The sequence below is a fragment of the Chlorocebus sabaeus genome, chromosome 7 (genome assembly GCF_047675955.1).
Source record: "Chlorocebus sabaeus isolate Y175 chromosome 7, mChlSab1.0.hap1, whole genome shotgun sequence".
NCBI classification, from domain to species: Eukaryota; Metazoa; Chordata; class Mammalia; order Primates; family Cercopithecidae; genus Chlorocebus; species Chlorocebus sabaeus.
Genome location: NC_132910.1, coordinates 50,329,171 through 50,341,705, shown reverse-complemented (window position 1 = coordinate 50,341,705; position 12,535 = coordinate 50,329,171). Strand labels below are relative to the sequence as shown.

General features: G+C 36.2%; 1 protein-coding gene across 2 annotated transcripts in view; it reads left to right on the top strand.

The window, feature by feature from the left end:
- EIF4E (eukaryotic translation initiation factor 4E) overlaps positions 1-7,625 on the top strand; it is a 48,735-nt gene extending 41,110 nt beyond the window's left edge. For both annotated transcript variants that reach the window (XM_007999335.3, XM_073017499.1), the window contains exons 5-7: positions 366-479; positions 2,502-2,641; positions 6,366-7,625. In XM_007999335.3, coding sequence (XP_007997526.1) covers positions 366-479; positions 2,502-2,641; positions 6,366-6,480 — 369 coding nt within the window. In that variant the 3' untranslated portion in view covers positions 6,481-7,625. The remainder of the gene's footprint in view (positions 1-365; positions 480-2,501; positions 2,642-6,365) is intronic.
- Positions 7,626-12,535: the final 4,910 nt, after the last annotated feature.

Below are 12,535 nucleotides of genomic sequence, written 5' to 3'. Positions count from 1 at the left end.
CTTTGTCAGGTGGTAGGGGGACGGGACATTCATTAACTGAAACTGCATAGTTTTTGCATGTATTTTCTAGGTATAGAAATGTACAGAGCTTCTAAAATATGTTTGCTACTCAGAAAGTTTAAGAACCTTCAAATTAAGTGAAACTCAAGATTTGATAGCTAATAAGTGACAAAGTCAGGACTCTAATTCTATAATGTCATGCTTCTGGCTTTAAGTCTTATGCACTTTTTTAAAACTGCATCAATGGCAGTTTTATGGGCAATAAAGTAAGAAGTTGACAGTGTTGTTGCTTACTGTTTTTAATGATTATCTCTCAAGGTCAAGGTAACAATATTGTGTAATACTGTTGTCTTCTAACCCTGTAGGATGGTATTGAGCCTATGTGGGAAGATGAGAAAAACAAACGGGGAGGACGATGGCTAATTACATTGAACAAACAGCAGAGACGAAGTGACCTTGATCGCTTTTGGCTAGAGACAGTAAGGTTTTAAAAGTATAAAGCAGTTTTAGAGGTAGTTTGGGAATACTGAAACTTAAGATATGTTATGTTTTACATTTGTTACTTAATTTAAGAGAAGGATGCCCAACACTAGAAAATCAGGGTCAGTAATTGTTTTTGTTCTGTCATGTGACTCCTGTTTATAGTACAGTGAAACATCCTACCACATTATAAGTCAGATATTTTAAGTGATTGGCAGTGTGACTCTCACCACAATAAGCTCACTGTGGTCATTTCATTAACTTCGAAATTATAGAACCTTACATTTTATATGATTGAAGTTTTTGCAACCCTCTTACAGCATTGCTATATGTATACTAAACTTTTAAATATTTATGTTTTTAGAGTAAGGGTCTTGCTCTGTTGCCCAGGCTGGAGTGTGGATATTTATTTATATGGCTCACTTCAGCCTCACCCTCTGGGTTCGAGTGATCCTCCCACTTCAGCCTCTTAAGTAGCTGGAATTACAGGTGCATGCCACAATGGCCAGCTAATTTTCTAAATTTTTTCCTAGAGGTGGGATCTTGCTGTGTTGCCTAGGTTGGTCTCAAACTCTTGGCCTCAAGTGATCCTCCCATTCAGCCTCCCAGAGTGCTGGAATTACAGGTGTGAGTCCCTGTGCCTGTCCCACTAAACTTTTTAGATCAGTGAAGCAAACAATAAAATTGTTGCGTACTACCATTCAACCTACATGTTGTGATATTAACTGGAACTTTTGGCTTTACAAGACAAATTAAATATGAGATAATAGGCATTTTCTGTCGACAGAGGTTCCAAACCCCAAGCTTATAGGAGCGGGGTTTGTAGTCTCTTTTGTATCCCTAGCACTTGAAACCGTGCCTGGTTTATAGTTAGCACTTGTTGAGTTAATCACTTTAAATATTTGAATAAGTGACTATTTTGTTTCTTTAGAGACAGGGTCTTGCTCTGTTGCCCAGGCTAGAGTGTAGTGGGGCCATCATAGCTCACTGTAGCCTCCTGGGTTCAAGCAATCATCCTGCCTTAGCCTCTCAAGTAGCTGGGACTACAGGTGCATGCCAGCACACACAGCTAATGAATGAATGACTTTTTAAGAAGAAAATTCTGTTTTTGAGGGCGAGGATCATCAGCAAATACTATTTTGGAATTCCACATTAAAAAGGATATTTCCATTTTTCAGTTAAAAAAATGTTCTGGAGATGGATGGTGGTAGTGATGGTTGTACAACAATGTTGAATGTACTTAACGCCACTGAACTGTACACTTAAAAGTGGTTAAAATGATAAATTTTATGTCATTTGTGTTTTACCACAATTAAGAAACTCGTTAGGGCTGGGCTCACACCTGAAATCTCAACACTTCAGGAGGCCAAGGCAGGCATTTCACTTAAACTCAGGAGTTCAAGACCAACTTGGGCAACGTGGCAAAACCCTGTCTCTACAAAAAATACAAAAATTTACTGGGTATGGTGACATGTCCCTGTGTGTATGCCCAGCTACTCAGGAGGCTGAGGTGGGAGGATCATTTGAGCCCAGGAGGTTGAGGCTGCAGTGAGCTGTGATGGTCCCATTGCACTCCAGCCAGGGTAACGGAGCAAGACGCTGTCTCAAAAAACAACAACAAAAAACCAAACCATTAACAAATACTCATAAAAAGTAAGAACAAGAAGAAATTAACCATGAGTAGCTATTTTTGTTATTCTATTAATATTTGTTTGCTCGTAAATATAAGCAGCAGCAGAGCAAATGAATATTAATAAAATCAGCTTTTATGTCTGCCACCATATCAACTGCCAAATTTGCTGAAAAAGGTGAAGACAACTGTTAATGATTTGATAGTAAATAAATGAATGAGTATTTAAGAGTCAGGATAGATCTATATATGCAAATAAAATTTACACATTTAAAAAATTAACTCGATTTAAAAATTGTCTTTAGTTATCTACGCAAATATAGAAGAGAAATTTGCAGTGTAATAAGCTTGTTTATAATCTATTAAACATAATTTGGGATTTTCTTTTAAGCTGCTGTGCCTTATTGGAGAATCTTTTGATGACTACAGTGATGATGTATGTGGCGCTGTTGTTAATGTTAGAGCTAAAGGTGATAAGATAGCAATATGGACTACTGAATGTGAAAACAGAGAAGCTGTTACACATATAGGGTAAGTTTTGCTCTTTGCATACTTATTTTACAATATCAGAATGGCTAAAACCAGAAGTTACTTTATTTGTAGCTTTAGAAATACTTTGTTTGTAGATCCTGTTTTCCTTGTATTGTTTTCGTGAACACTTTTATAATTTTGAACGGCTCAGTTGGTGCACAGCGTCTTGTTCATATATATCTAATCTATATCTATATAGATCTATATCGATATAAGCTCACTGTGGTCATTTCATTAACTTCGAAATTATAGAACCTTACATTTTATATGATTGAAGTTTTTGCAACCCTCTTACAGCATTGCTATATGTATACTAAACTTTTAAATATTTATGTTTTTAGAGTAAGGGTCTTGCTCTGTTGCCCAGGCTGGAGTGCGGATGTTTATTTATATGGCTCACTTCAGCCTCACCCTCTGTGTTCAAGTGATCTGTATAGATATCTATATAGATACCGATATAGATGTTTTGGAGGGTTTTTTCACAGCTATTTATATATTTAGAGACAGAGTCTCACTCTGTTGTCCAGGCTGTAGTACAGTGGCATGATCTAGGCTCACTGCAACCGCTGACTCCCGGGTTCAAGTGATTCTTATGTCTCAGCCTCCCAAGTAGCTGAAAATACAGGCGCGTGCCACCATGCTCAGGTAATTTTTGCATTTTTAGTAGAGACCAGGTTTTGCCATGTTGGCCAGGCTGGTCTTTTAACTCTTGGCCTCAAGTGATCCGTCCACCTCGGCCTCCCAAAGTGCTGGCATTACAGGCATGGGCCGTTGTGCCTGGCCTTGTTCATGTTTTTTATTTCTGTAAAATTGCTTTTTCTTAGCAGTGAAGTATATAACCACTAGAACACTCTGCTTTGGCATGTAGCATTTTTTATTCATTCACAAATGAGAATGTATTATTTCCTACTTTGAAAGTGCTGTTTGAAAAAAAGTACTACTTTGAAAAGAGCTAATGTATGCTCATAATAAATAATTCAGTGATTATTGGCAAATAGTGTATGTGTATTTAAAGCATGTGTGTTTACTACATATAATTTTCATTAAAATTTAACATACTTTGGCTTTTGTTCGATGTTTAAAACCCACATGTAGGGTTTTATTAAACCTTTTTTTGTAAATTTTATTCTTTGCAATAATGGCTTTTTTTTTTTTGAAGCAGGGTCTCACTGTTATTTAGGCAAGAGTGCAGTGGTGCAGTCACGGCTCACTGCAGCCTCAACCTTCTGGGCTCAGGTGATCCTCCCACCTCAGCCACCCAATTAGCTGGAACTCAAGTGTGTACGACCACACCTGGCTATTCTCTTGTATTTTTTTGTGGAGAAGAGGTTTTGCCATGTTGCCGAGACTGGTTGTGAACTCCTGGACTTGATCAAGCCGCCTCAGCCTTTCAAAGTGCTGAGATTACAGGCATGAGCCACCATGCTAAACCAGCTGGCATTTTTTTTCTAACTAGGATTTCTTTTTACCTCAATTATATTAGTAATATTTGACACCGGGCGCGGTGGCTCATACCTGTAATCCCAGCACTTTGGGAGGCCAAAGCAGGCAAATCACGAGATCGGGAGATCGAGACCATCCTGGCTAACATAGTGAAACCCCGTCTCTACTGAAAATACAAAAAAAAAACCATTAGCTAGGCATGGTGGCGGGTGCCTGTAGTCCCAGCTACTCGGGAGGCTGAGGCAGGAGAATGGCGTGAACCCAGGAGGCGGAGCTTGCAGTGAGCCAAGATTGGGCCACTGCATTCCAGCCTGGGAGACAGAGTGAGACTCCGTCTCACCAAAAAAAAAAAAAAAAAAAAAAATTGACTTAACAATTTTATGTTAAAATTAAGTGCTGGTCAGTCAGTGGTCACAAAATGTTTGGTTTGTCCCTTTGTGATTTTTCAAATATTATTAATTTTTCTTTTTAAAATTAATTTTTGAGACAGAGTCACACTCCGTTGCCCAGGCCGGGGTGCAGTATCGTGATGTCGGCTCGCTGCAACCTCCACCTCTTGGGTTCAAGTGATTCTCTTGCCTCAGCCTCCTGAATAGCTGGGACCAGAGGCCTGAGCCACTACAGTATTTTTTGTGGAGACAGGGTTTCGCCATGTTGGCCAGACTGGTGTCAAACTCCTGTGCTCAAGTGATCCACCTGTCTCAGCCTTCCAAAGTGCTGGGATTTCAGGTGTGATCCACTGCTCTCAGCCATGTAAATTTCTCTGTGAACATAATTTATTTCTGGATCAAAAGGTATAGGGATTTTCTACATTTCATGCTATATGGAGTTCCATAAGAGAAAGGAGTTGATTTGTCATCTTATTTTAATATTTCTGCCAGCATCAAAACCTAATTTTGGAGGATTTACTTTTTTTTTTTTTTTTTTAAACGAGTTAGATTAATTAAGAATTTTTTTCCTATGGAAGTTTTTTATTTTTGTCACTATTAAATGTTTTTGAGTCTATATTAAGACTTCAGATTTTCAAACAAAGATTTTCTTTTTTTAACCCTTCAATTTGCATGACTCAATGGTCGTGCCTTTTGGTATTTTTAATAATTAAGTATAATTGAAAGGAATGCGTTGCATTATAATGCAAATTTGATAATGATCACTTTATTTACCATAAAATTACTTTTTAATGCCTTATTTTAGGGGGAAGGTAGTAAATCTCCTGGAAGGTATAAAAAAAAAACTACCTTGTATCGTGTTGGAGGATTTAACTCCATTAATATGTTTCTTCCTTTATTTTTATTTGATTTTGCTTATTTTTCAATTTTTACTATTTTTTCTTAAAGATTCAGATTTTTAAGGTGACCTATGAAGTTTTCTGTGATCTTTCTTTGAAACCTTGTCAGCTTTATCTCATATTCACTTTACTTATGAGCCATAGTCACACAGCCTGATTTTTATTTCTCAGCTTTCAGATGTGCTCATTATCTTAACATTATCCTTTTGAACTCGTGATATTTAAAGGGGAAGAATTCTCTAATTTTGTAGATGAGATTAGAATCTCCTTGTTATTACAGCCCTTGTATTTACTCTTTGGCACTCATGACAAGTGCCATTTTATTCTTGCTATAGAGTCATGTCTTACTTGAAAATTAGGTTGTAAAGTTAGTATGTGAAGCAGAAATTACTTTCTCCCTTGAAGTGTTTCATTTTAATCTCCCTCGAAGTGTTTAGTTTTTGTTTGTGCAATCTTATAACAGGTATGGTAAATATAATTTGTGTAGTAATATACAATATTTGCTAGGGTTCAGACGTGAAATGTAGCATTTTAGATCAAAGAATAAAAATAAACATGTTTGTTATACAGATTTCTGTTGCATTTCTGTTGCAAGTATGCATGTAATACAGGTCCGTCATATGTATTTGTGATTTTTTGATTGTGTTGACTAGACTATAAATACAGTGAGCTCAGGGACTGTCCTTGCTTTGTTCACTATTGATTTAGTAATAATTATAGTATAATAAATAACAGTATAATAATATAGTAATGTTCCTGTAATTTAGTAATAATAAACCCGACTGGCTCTCAAATATTTTAAAAGTAATTATCCAAGAATATCGCAAAAATGAAAAGTAAATTATGCTAAAAGGAAAAGGGTGTATAATTAATTTCCTGTTGTACTCTCATCTATATTTTTAATACAAAGACTAGTAACCCTAAAATTTTGAATTTATTTACTTCTTATGAGTAAAAATTAATGGCTACTTTTTCTTCTTTTTTTTCTTCTAGGAGGGTATACAAGGAAAGGTTAGGACTTCCTCCAAAGATAGTGATTGGTTATCAGTCCCACGCAGACACAGCTACTAAGAGCGGCTCCACCACTAAAAATAGGTTTGTTGTTTAAGAAGACACCTTCTGAGTATTCTCATAGGAGACTGCGTCAAGCAATCGAGATTTGGGAGCTGAACCAAAGCCTCTTCAAAAAGCAGAGTGGACTGCATTTAAATTTGATTTCCATCTAAATGTTACTAAGATATAAGAGAAGTCTCATTCGCCTTTGTCTTGTACTTCTGTGTTCATTTTTTTTTTTTTTTTTTGGCTAAAGTTTCCACTATCCCAATCAAAGAATTACAGTACACATCCCCAGAATCCATAAATGTGTTCCTGGCCCACTCTGTAATACTTCAGTAGAATTACCATTAATTACATACAGATTTTACCTATCCACAATAGTCAAAAAACAACTTGGCATTACTATACTTTACAGGAAAGAAAATTCTGTTGTTCCATTGTATGCAGGAGCATATTTTGCTGGTTTGAAAGATTATGATGCATACAGTTTTCTAGCAATTTTCTTTGTTTCTTTTTACAGCATTGTCTTTGCTGTACTACCTATCCACAATAGTCAGAAGACAACTTGGCATTACTATACTTTACAGGAAAGAAAATTCTGTTGTTCCATTGTATACAGGAGCATATTTTGCTGGTTTGAAAGATTATGATGCATACAGTTTTCTAGCAATTTTCTTTGTTTCTTTTTACAGCATTGTCTTTGCTGTACTCTTGCTGATGGCTGCTAGATTTTAATTTATTTGTTTCCCTACTTGATAATATTAGTGATTCTGATTTCAGTTTTTCATTTGTTTTGCTTTTGTTTTTTTCCTCATGTAACATTGGTGAAGGATTCAGGAATATGACACAAAGGTGGAATAAACATTAATTTTGTGCATTCTTTGGTAATTTTTTTTGTTTTTTGTAACTACAAAGCTTTGCTACAAATTTATGCATTTCATTCAAATCAGTGATCTATGTTTGTGTGATTTCCTAAACATAATTGTGGATTATAAAAAATGTAACATCATAATTACATTCCTAACTAGAATTAGTATGTCTGTTTTTGTATCTTTATGCTGTATTTTAACACTTTGTATTACTTAGGTTATTTTGCTTTGGTTAAAAATGGCTCAAGTAGAAAAGCAGTCCCATTCATATTAAGACAGTGTACAAAACTGTAAATAAAATGTGTACAGTGAATTGTCTTTTAGACAACTAGATTTGTCCTTTTATTTCTCCATCTTTATAGAAGGAATTTGTACTTCTTATTGCAAGGCAGTCTCTATATTATGTCTTCTTTTGTGGTGTCTTCCATGTGAACAGCATAAGTTTGGAGCACTAGTTTGATTATTATGTTTATTACAATTTTTAATAAATTGAATAGGTAGTATATATATGGAATTAAATTGATGTGGCTATCTTTGTTTTTTATAAAGTAAGGCACAGTCCTTCAGTCTTAGGTAAATAATGTACTCTCTTAATATGTTAATACTCATGAGAATTGGGATCTGATGCATCACCATTTGATTGGTAGCAACAGTGGTTGTAAAACTTGGTTGCTGAATTGAGTTGTTTTTATGTAAGTGTCAAAATGATAGTGTAGGGAAAATACAGGTGGTGGGAACATAATGCATTAAGAATTTTGTTAGTGTTGCAATCTAAATAGAATGGAATAAACAGGTATTAAGACATATTTATAGTGGTAAATTGTTGTAGTATGGTATTCTGTAAACTTGAAAACTTGATCTACTCTTTGTAGGTATCATTTGAAAGCAAACTTGAAAATGTTTTGTACATAGTACATACTTGTATAGTCCTGTGAAATGAAGTATGGCTATCAGACCAAAGGATAAGCCAAACTGTAGGTAGCAGAATGGAAATTATTAGTTTGAGAGGAAAATTTTGTCTTTTAATGGTGATTATGACTTAATCATTTTAAAACTGATAAACTTGACAAAAACTCTGTATGAAATAAACATGAAATTAATAGCACTGATTTCATTGTAAAATTTTAAAGCAGTTTAAAGGGTACCACAGGTTGTCACAGTACTCTCAATGCCACAAACACCTCTTGTTCAGTATTCTAGAAATACTGAATCTTCTGTGTTTATTATAATTATAATCTCAGCATACTGTATGTAATATCTGCTAGTTAAACTTGGGGAATTGGTTAAGCTGACTTACTGTCTATATTAATATGTATAGTTTTGAGTACTTCAAGAGTTTGCTTAAAAGTGATGGTGTTAGTGGTATGTTGGCAATGGCTGGGACCGAAGTGGTGTATCTATTATAAGTTAATGATCTATTTTCTTAATTCTAAAATGAAGTCCAATTTTAAGAAACATCAGCTTTTAGGTGCAAAGGAGGAATAACACATTAAATGTATACAGTTCTAAATTTTTGAAATAACTGATTTGTAGCATTTGATTATTGTTATTAGCATTTTAGAATCATGATTTTAAACCTTTTTCCTAGGGACAAGAAAGGATAATAAATTACTCTGAATCACTTTTGGCAGTTGCCACTTAAATAGTACAGTGATTTGCAACTTTTATAACTTTTATTAGCACCTTCTCTAAATATAAAATTAGGCTATATGTTATTTTCCAACTTACTCTTTCCTCTCAGGATATTATAAATAGATTAAATAGATAAATTTTCTTTTCTTTTCTTTTCTTTTCTTTTTTTTTTTGGACCGAGTCTTGCTCTGTCGCCCAGGCAGGAGTGCAGTGGCGCAATCTCAGCTCACTGCAGTCTCCTCCTGGGTTCACACCATTCTCCTGCCTCAGCCTCCCGAGTAGCTGGGACTACAGGCGCCCGCACCACGCCTGGCCAAATTTTTTTGTATTTTTAGTAGAGACAGGGTTTCACTGTGTTAGCCAGGTCTTGATCTCCTGACCTGGTGATTCGCCCGCTTTGGCCTCCCGAACTGCTGGGATTACAGGCATGAGCGACCGCACCCGGCCCAAATAGATGTATTTTCATAATAGAGAATTGAAATAAGCTTTAACGGGCGAATAGCAGTTTATTGTAGGAATGTGACGTTTCATTTAATGAATTTAATGTTTATTATCCCAATTCTACAGAAGGATTTAATACATACTATGCAATTAAATAATTATAACACTTACATAGTAATAATTTACGTGCCAGACAGTAGTTTAGTCACTTTACATGCACATTAACCTGCAGAATAATCTTTTGAGATGTAGGTGTTGTTACTGAGAATTTAAGTAACTTTTGCTTGTAAATTGCAAAGGGTGAATTTGAATTCCGGAAATTTGGTTCCAGAGACAGTAATTATATAACATTTTCTCCATAGGGTACAGCTTAACAGGCTATAATAAAATCACCTCAGCTTGTTATAGGTCGGGCAGACAAACATTTCTCCATTTTACTTCCTTTGGTAATGAATCTAGTAATAGATAGAAATTTTCCCTAGATTCACTGTGTCAGTCAGTTGGGGAAGTTTGGAGGCAAAGGTACAGGAGTTTACAGTAGATAGTGTTAGTAAATATAGTCACATGCTATGTAAGGAAGTTTTGGTCAGCAGCAGACCACATATAGGATTGTGGGCCAGTAACATTGTAACACTGTATTTTTACTGTACCTTTTCTATGTTATGTTTAGATACACAAATAGCATTATGGAGTATTCAGTATGGTAACATGCTATACAGGTGTGTAGCCTAGGAGCAATATTTAACTGTTCCACGAAGCCTGTATTTGTGGTAGGTTATACCATTCAGGTTTGTGTATGTACACAACAATATCACCTAATGACCCATTTCTCAAAATATTCCCATCATTAATCAATGCATGGTCATGTTTTCATATACATTTTAAGCTTCTGTATTCTAATCTAATATAAATGGGAAAATAAGGCAAAATGTTCAAACTAATAGACTTTGAGATTCTTAAATGCTAAAGTTGCATTCAAAAGGATAATTTTAGGCGTTGTGACAAAGCAGTGTTGTATTTTAAAGTTAATGACAAGGCTATGCACCTTTTATCTCTAATTGTTTCTTACAGAATGTTTTTATTATCGAGTGGTAAAACAATGTCAGATCCTTTTTACACAAATTCAAGAGTTTAGGCCAGATTGACGTTGATAAACAAAACTTCAGCGTATCTCTCGAGGTCAAATTGTATGTGTCTGGAAACTTCTATAGTAATTTTATATTACTGTGACAATATGTGATCACTTTTCTAGTAATGTTTTAAAAAATATCTTAGAGGCCAGGCATAGTGGTTTATACCTATAATCCCAGCACTTTGGGATGCCAAGGTGGCAGGATTGCATGAGTCCAGGAGTTCAACACCAGTCTGGGCAATAAAGTGACACCCCATCATTACAAAAAACCTAAAAAATATTTAAGAGTGTGTGTGTGTGTAATATATATATACATAATATATATATATAACAAAACGTGTATGTGTATATATAGTATGTCTAGCAGAGTACAATTTAGGGGTTAAGACTAGTCCCTCACATATGGTGTGAGAAACTCTGTTCTCAGGTTGCTTTGCCCATTAGCCCAGGGCAGCTCATTTGCCCATCATTCCCTGAAACAACCAGGTCTGTTAAGTCTACAGTTTTCATCTTCATACATTTATTTGGTGTCAGAAACTTTGGTCCTGTTCTTCTTTTACCGTCTTAAACTCTTGTGTCCTGCTTTACTATGAATTCCAAAGTAGACATTAGGTAGCCTTCCTACTACCATGGTTTAGAGTTCAATATTCTTATGACCATTCCACTGGTAGAAGCAAAAAATGAAATTGTAGGCATGTGGTCACATGTGCCTATGGTGCTGCCTTTTCCAATTCAGGGGGACAAATTTTCATATTTTAATCTTGCAGCTTTTTTTTACGTCATACATTGTGATTTCTCATAGTTGTGCACAGAACTCACTTCCCTACCTTTTCTAAAAAAAGTTATGTATACACACACATATATATGTATGGAGCACTTCTATTTACTATGTTCCACGTGCTGGGCATGTAGCAAGAACAGAATGGTCTGGGACCCTGCTCTAAAGTTTTAAAAGCAGAGACATATATTAAAAGTGCATTAGTCTGGCCGGGAGCAGTGGCTCATGCCTGTAATCCCAAGCACTTTGGAGGCTGAAGCAGATGGATCACCTGAGGTCAGGAGTTCCAGACCAGCCAGGCCAACATGGTGAAACCCTGTCTCTACTAAAAATACAAAAATTATCCGGGTGTGGTGGCGTGTGCCTGTAATCCCAGCTACTTGGGAGACTGAGACAGGAGAATCACTTGAGCCTAGGAGGTGGAGGTTGCAGTAAGCTGAGATCGCATCACTGTAGTCCAGCCTGGGTGACAGAGCAAGACTCCATCTCAAAAAACAAAAACCAGCACGTGTCTGTTCTACAAATAGCCTTTGTTACTGAAAATAGGACTAGGGTTTTATTACTGGGGATTATGTAGTCTAGAGGTAAATATAAAGTGAGGTTTTTTGTTCTTTTTTTTTTTTTTTTTTGAGACTGAGTCTCGTTTGCCAGGCTGGAGTGCAGTGGCGCACTCTCAGCTCACTGCAACCTCCGCCTCCTGGAAGAAGGCTCCTGGGTTCAAGCGATTCTCTTGCCTCAGCCTCCCGAGTAGCTGGGACTACAGGTGCGTGCTACCATGCCCAGCTGATTTTTGTATTTTTAGTAGAGATGGGGTTTCACTATGATGGCCAGGATGGTCTCAATCTTTTGACCTCCTGATCCACCCACCTCGGCCTCCCAAAGTGCTGGGATTACAGGCGTGAGCCACTGCACCCGGCCCTGGTTGGATGTTCTAAATACTCTTCTAAGCTCTAAAATACTCTTCCAGCTCTAAAACGTTGATTCTAAACAGATCACATTCCAGGAAGACTCTAGCAAACCAGCATATGCAAATTATAGCTTTTGCAAGACCGTTTCTACTTTTATATTCCTGAACTCTATATGATTTTCCAAGTAAAGTTTTGTTTCTCTTTTTTGAGTATGTGATTGTACTTTAAAATTTTTTCACCGTTCATTTAACATTTTTTAGCATACTGTAGTATTTTTGATGCAATTGTGTTTGCATTGGTGTGGCTTTAGAGGTTTCTCCAGCCACCTTCCCAAAATACTGATCTGT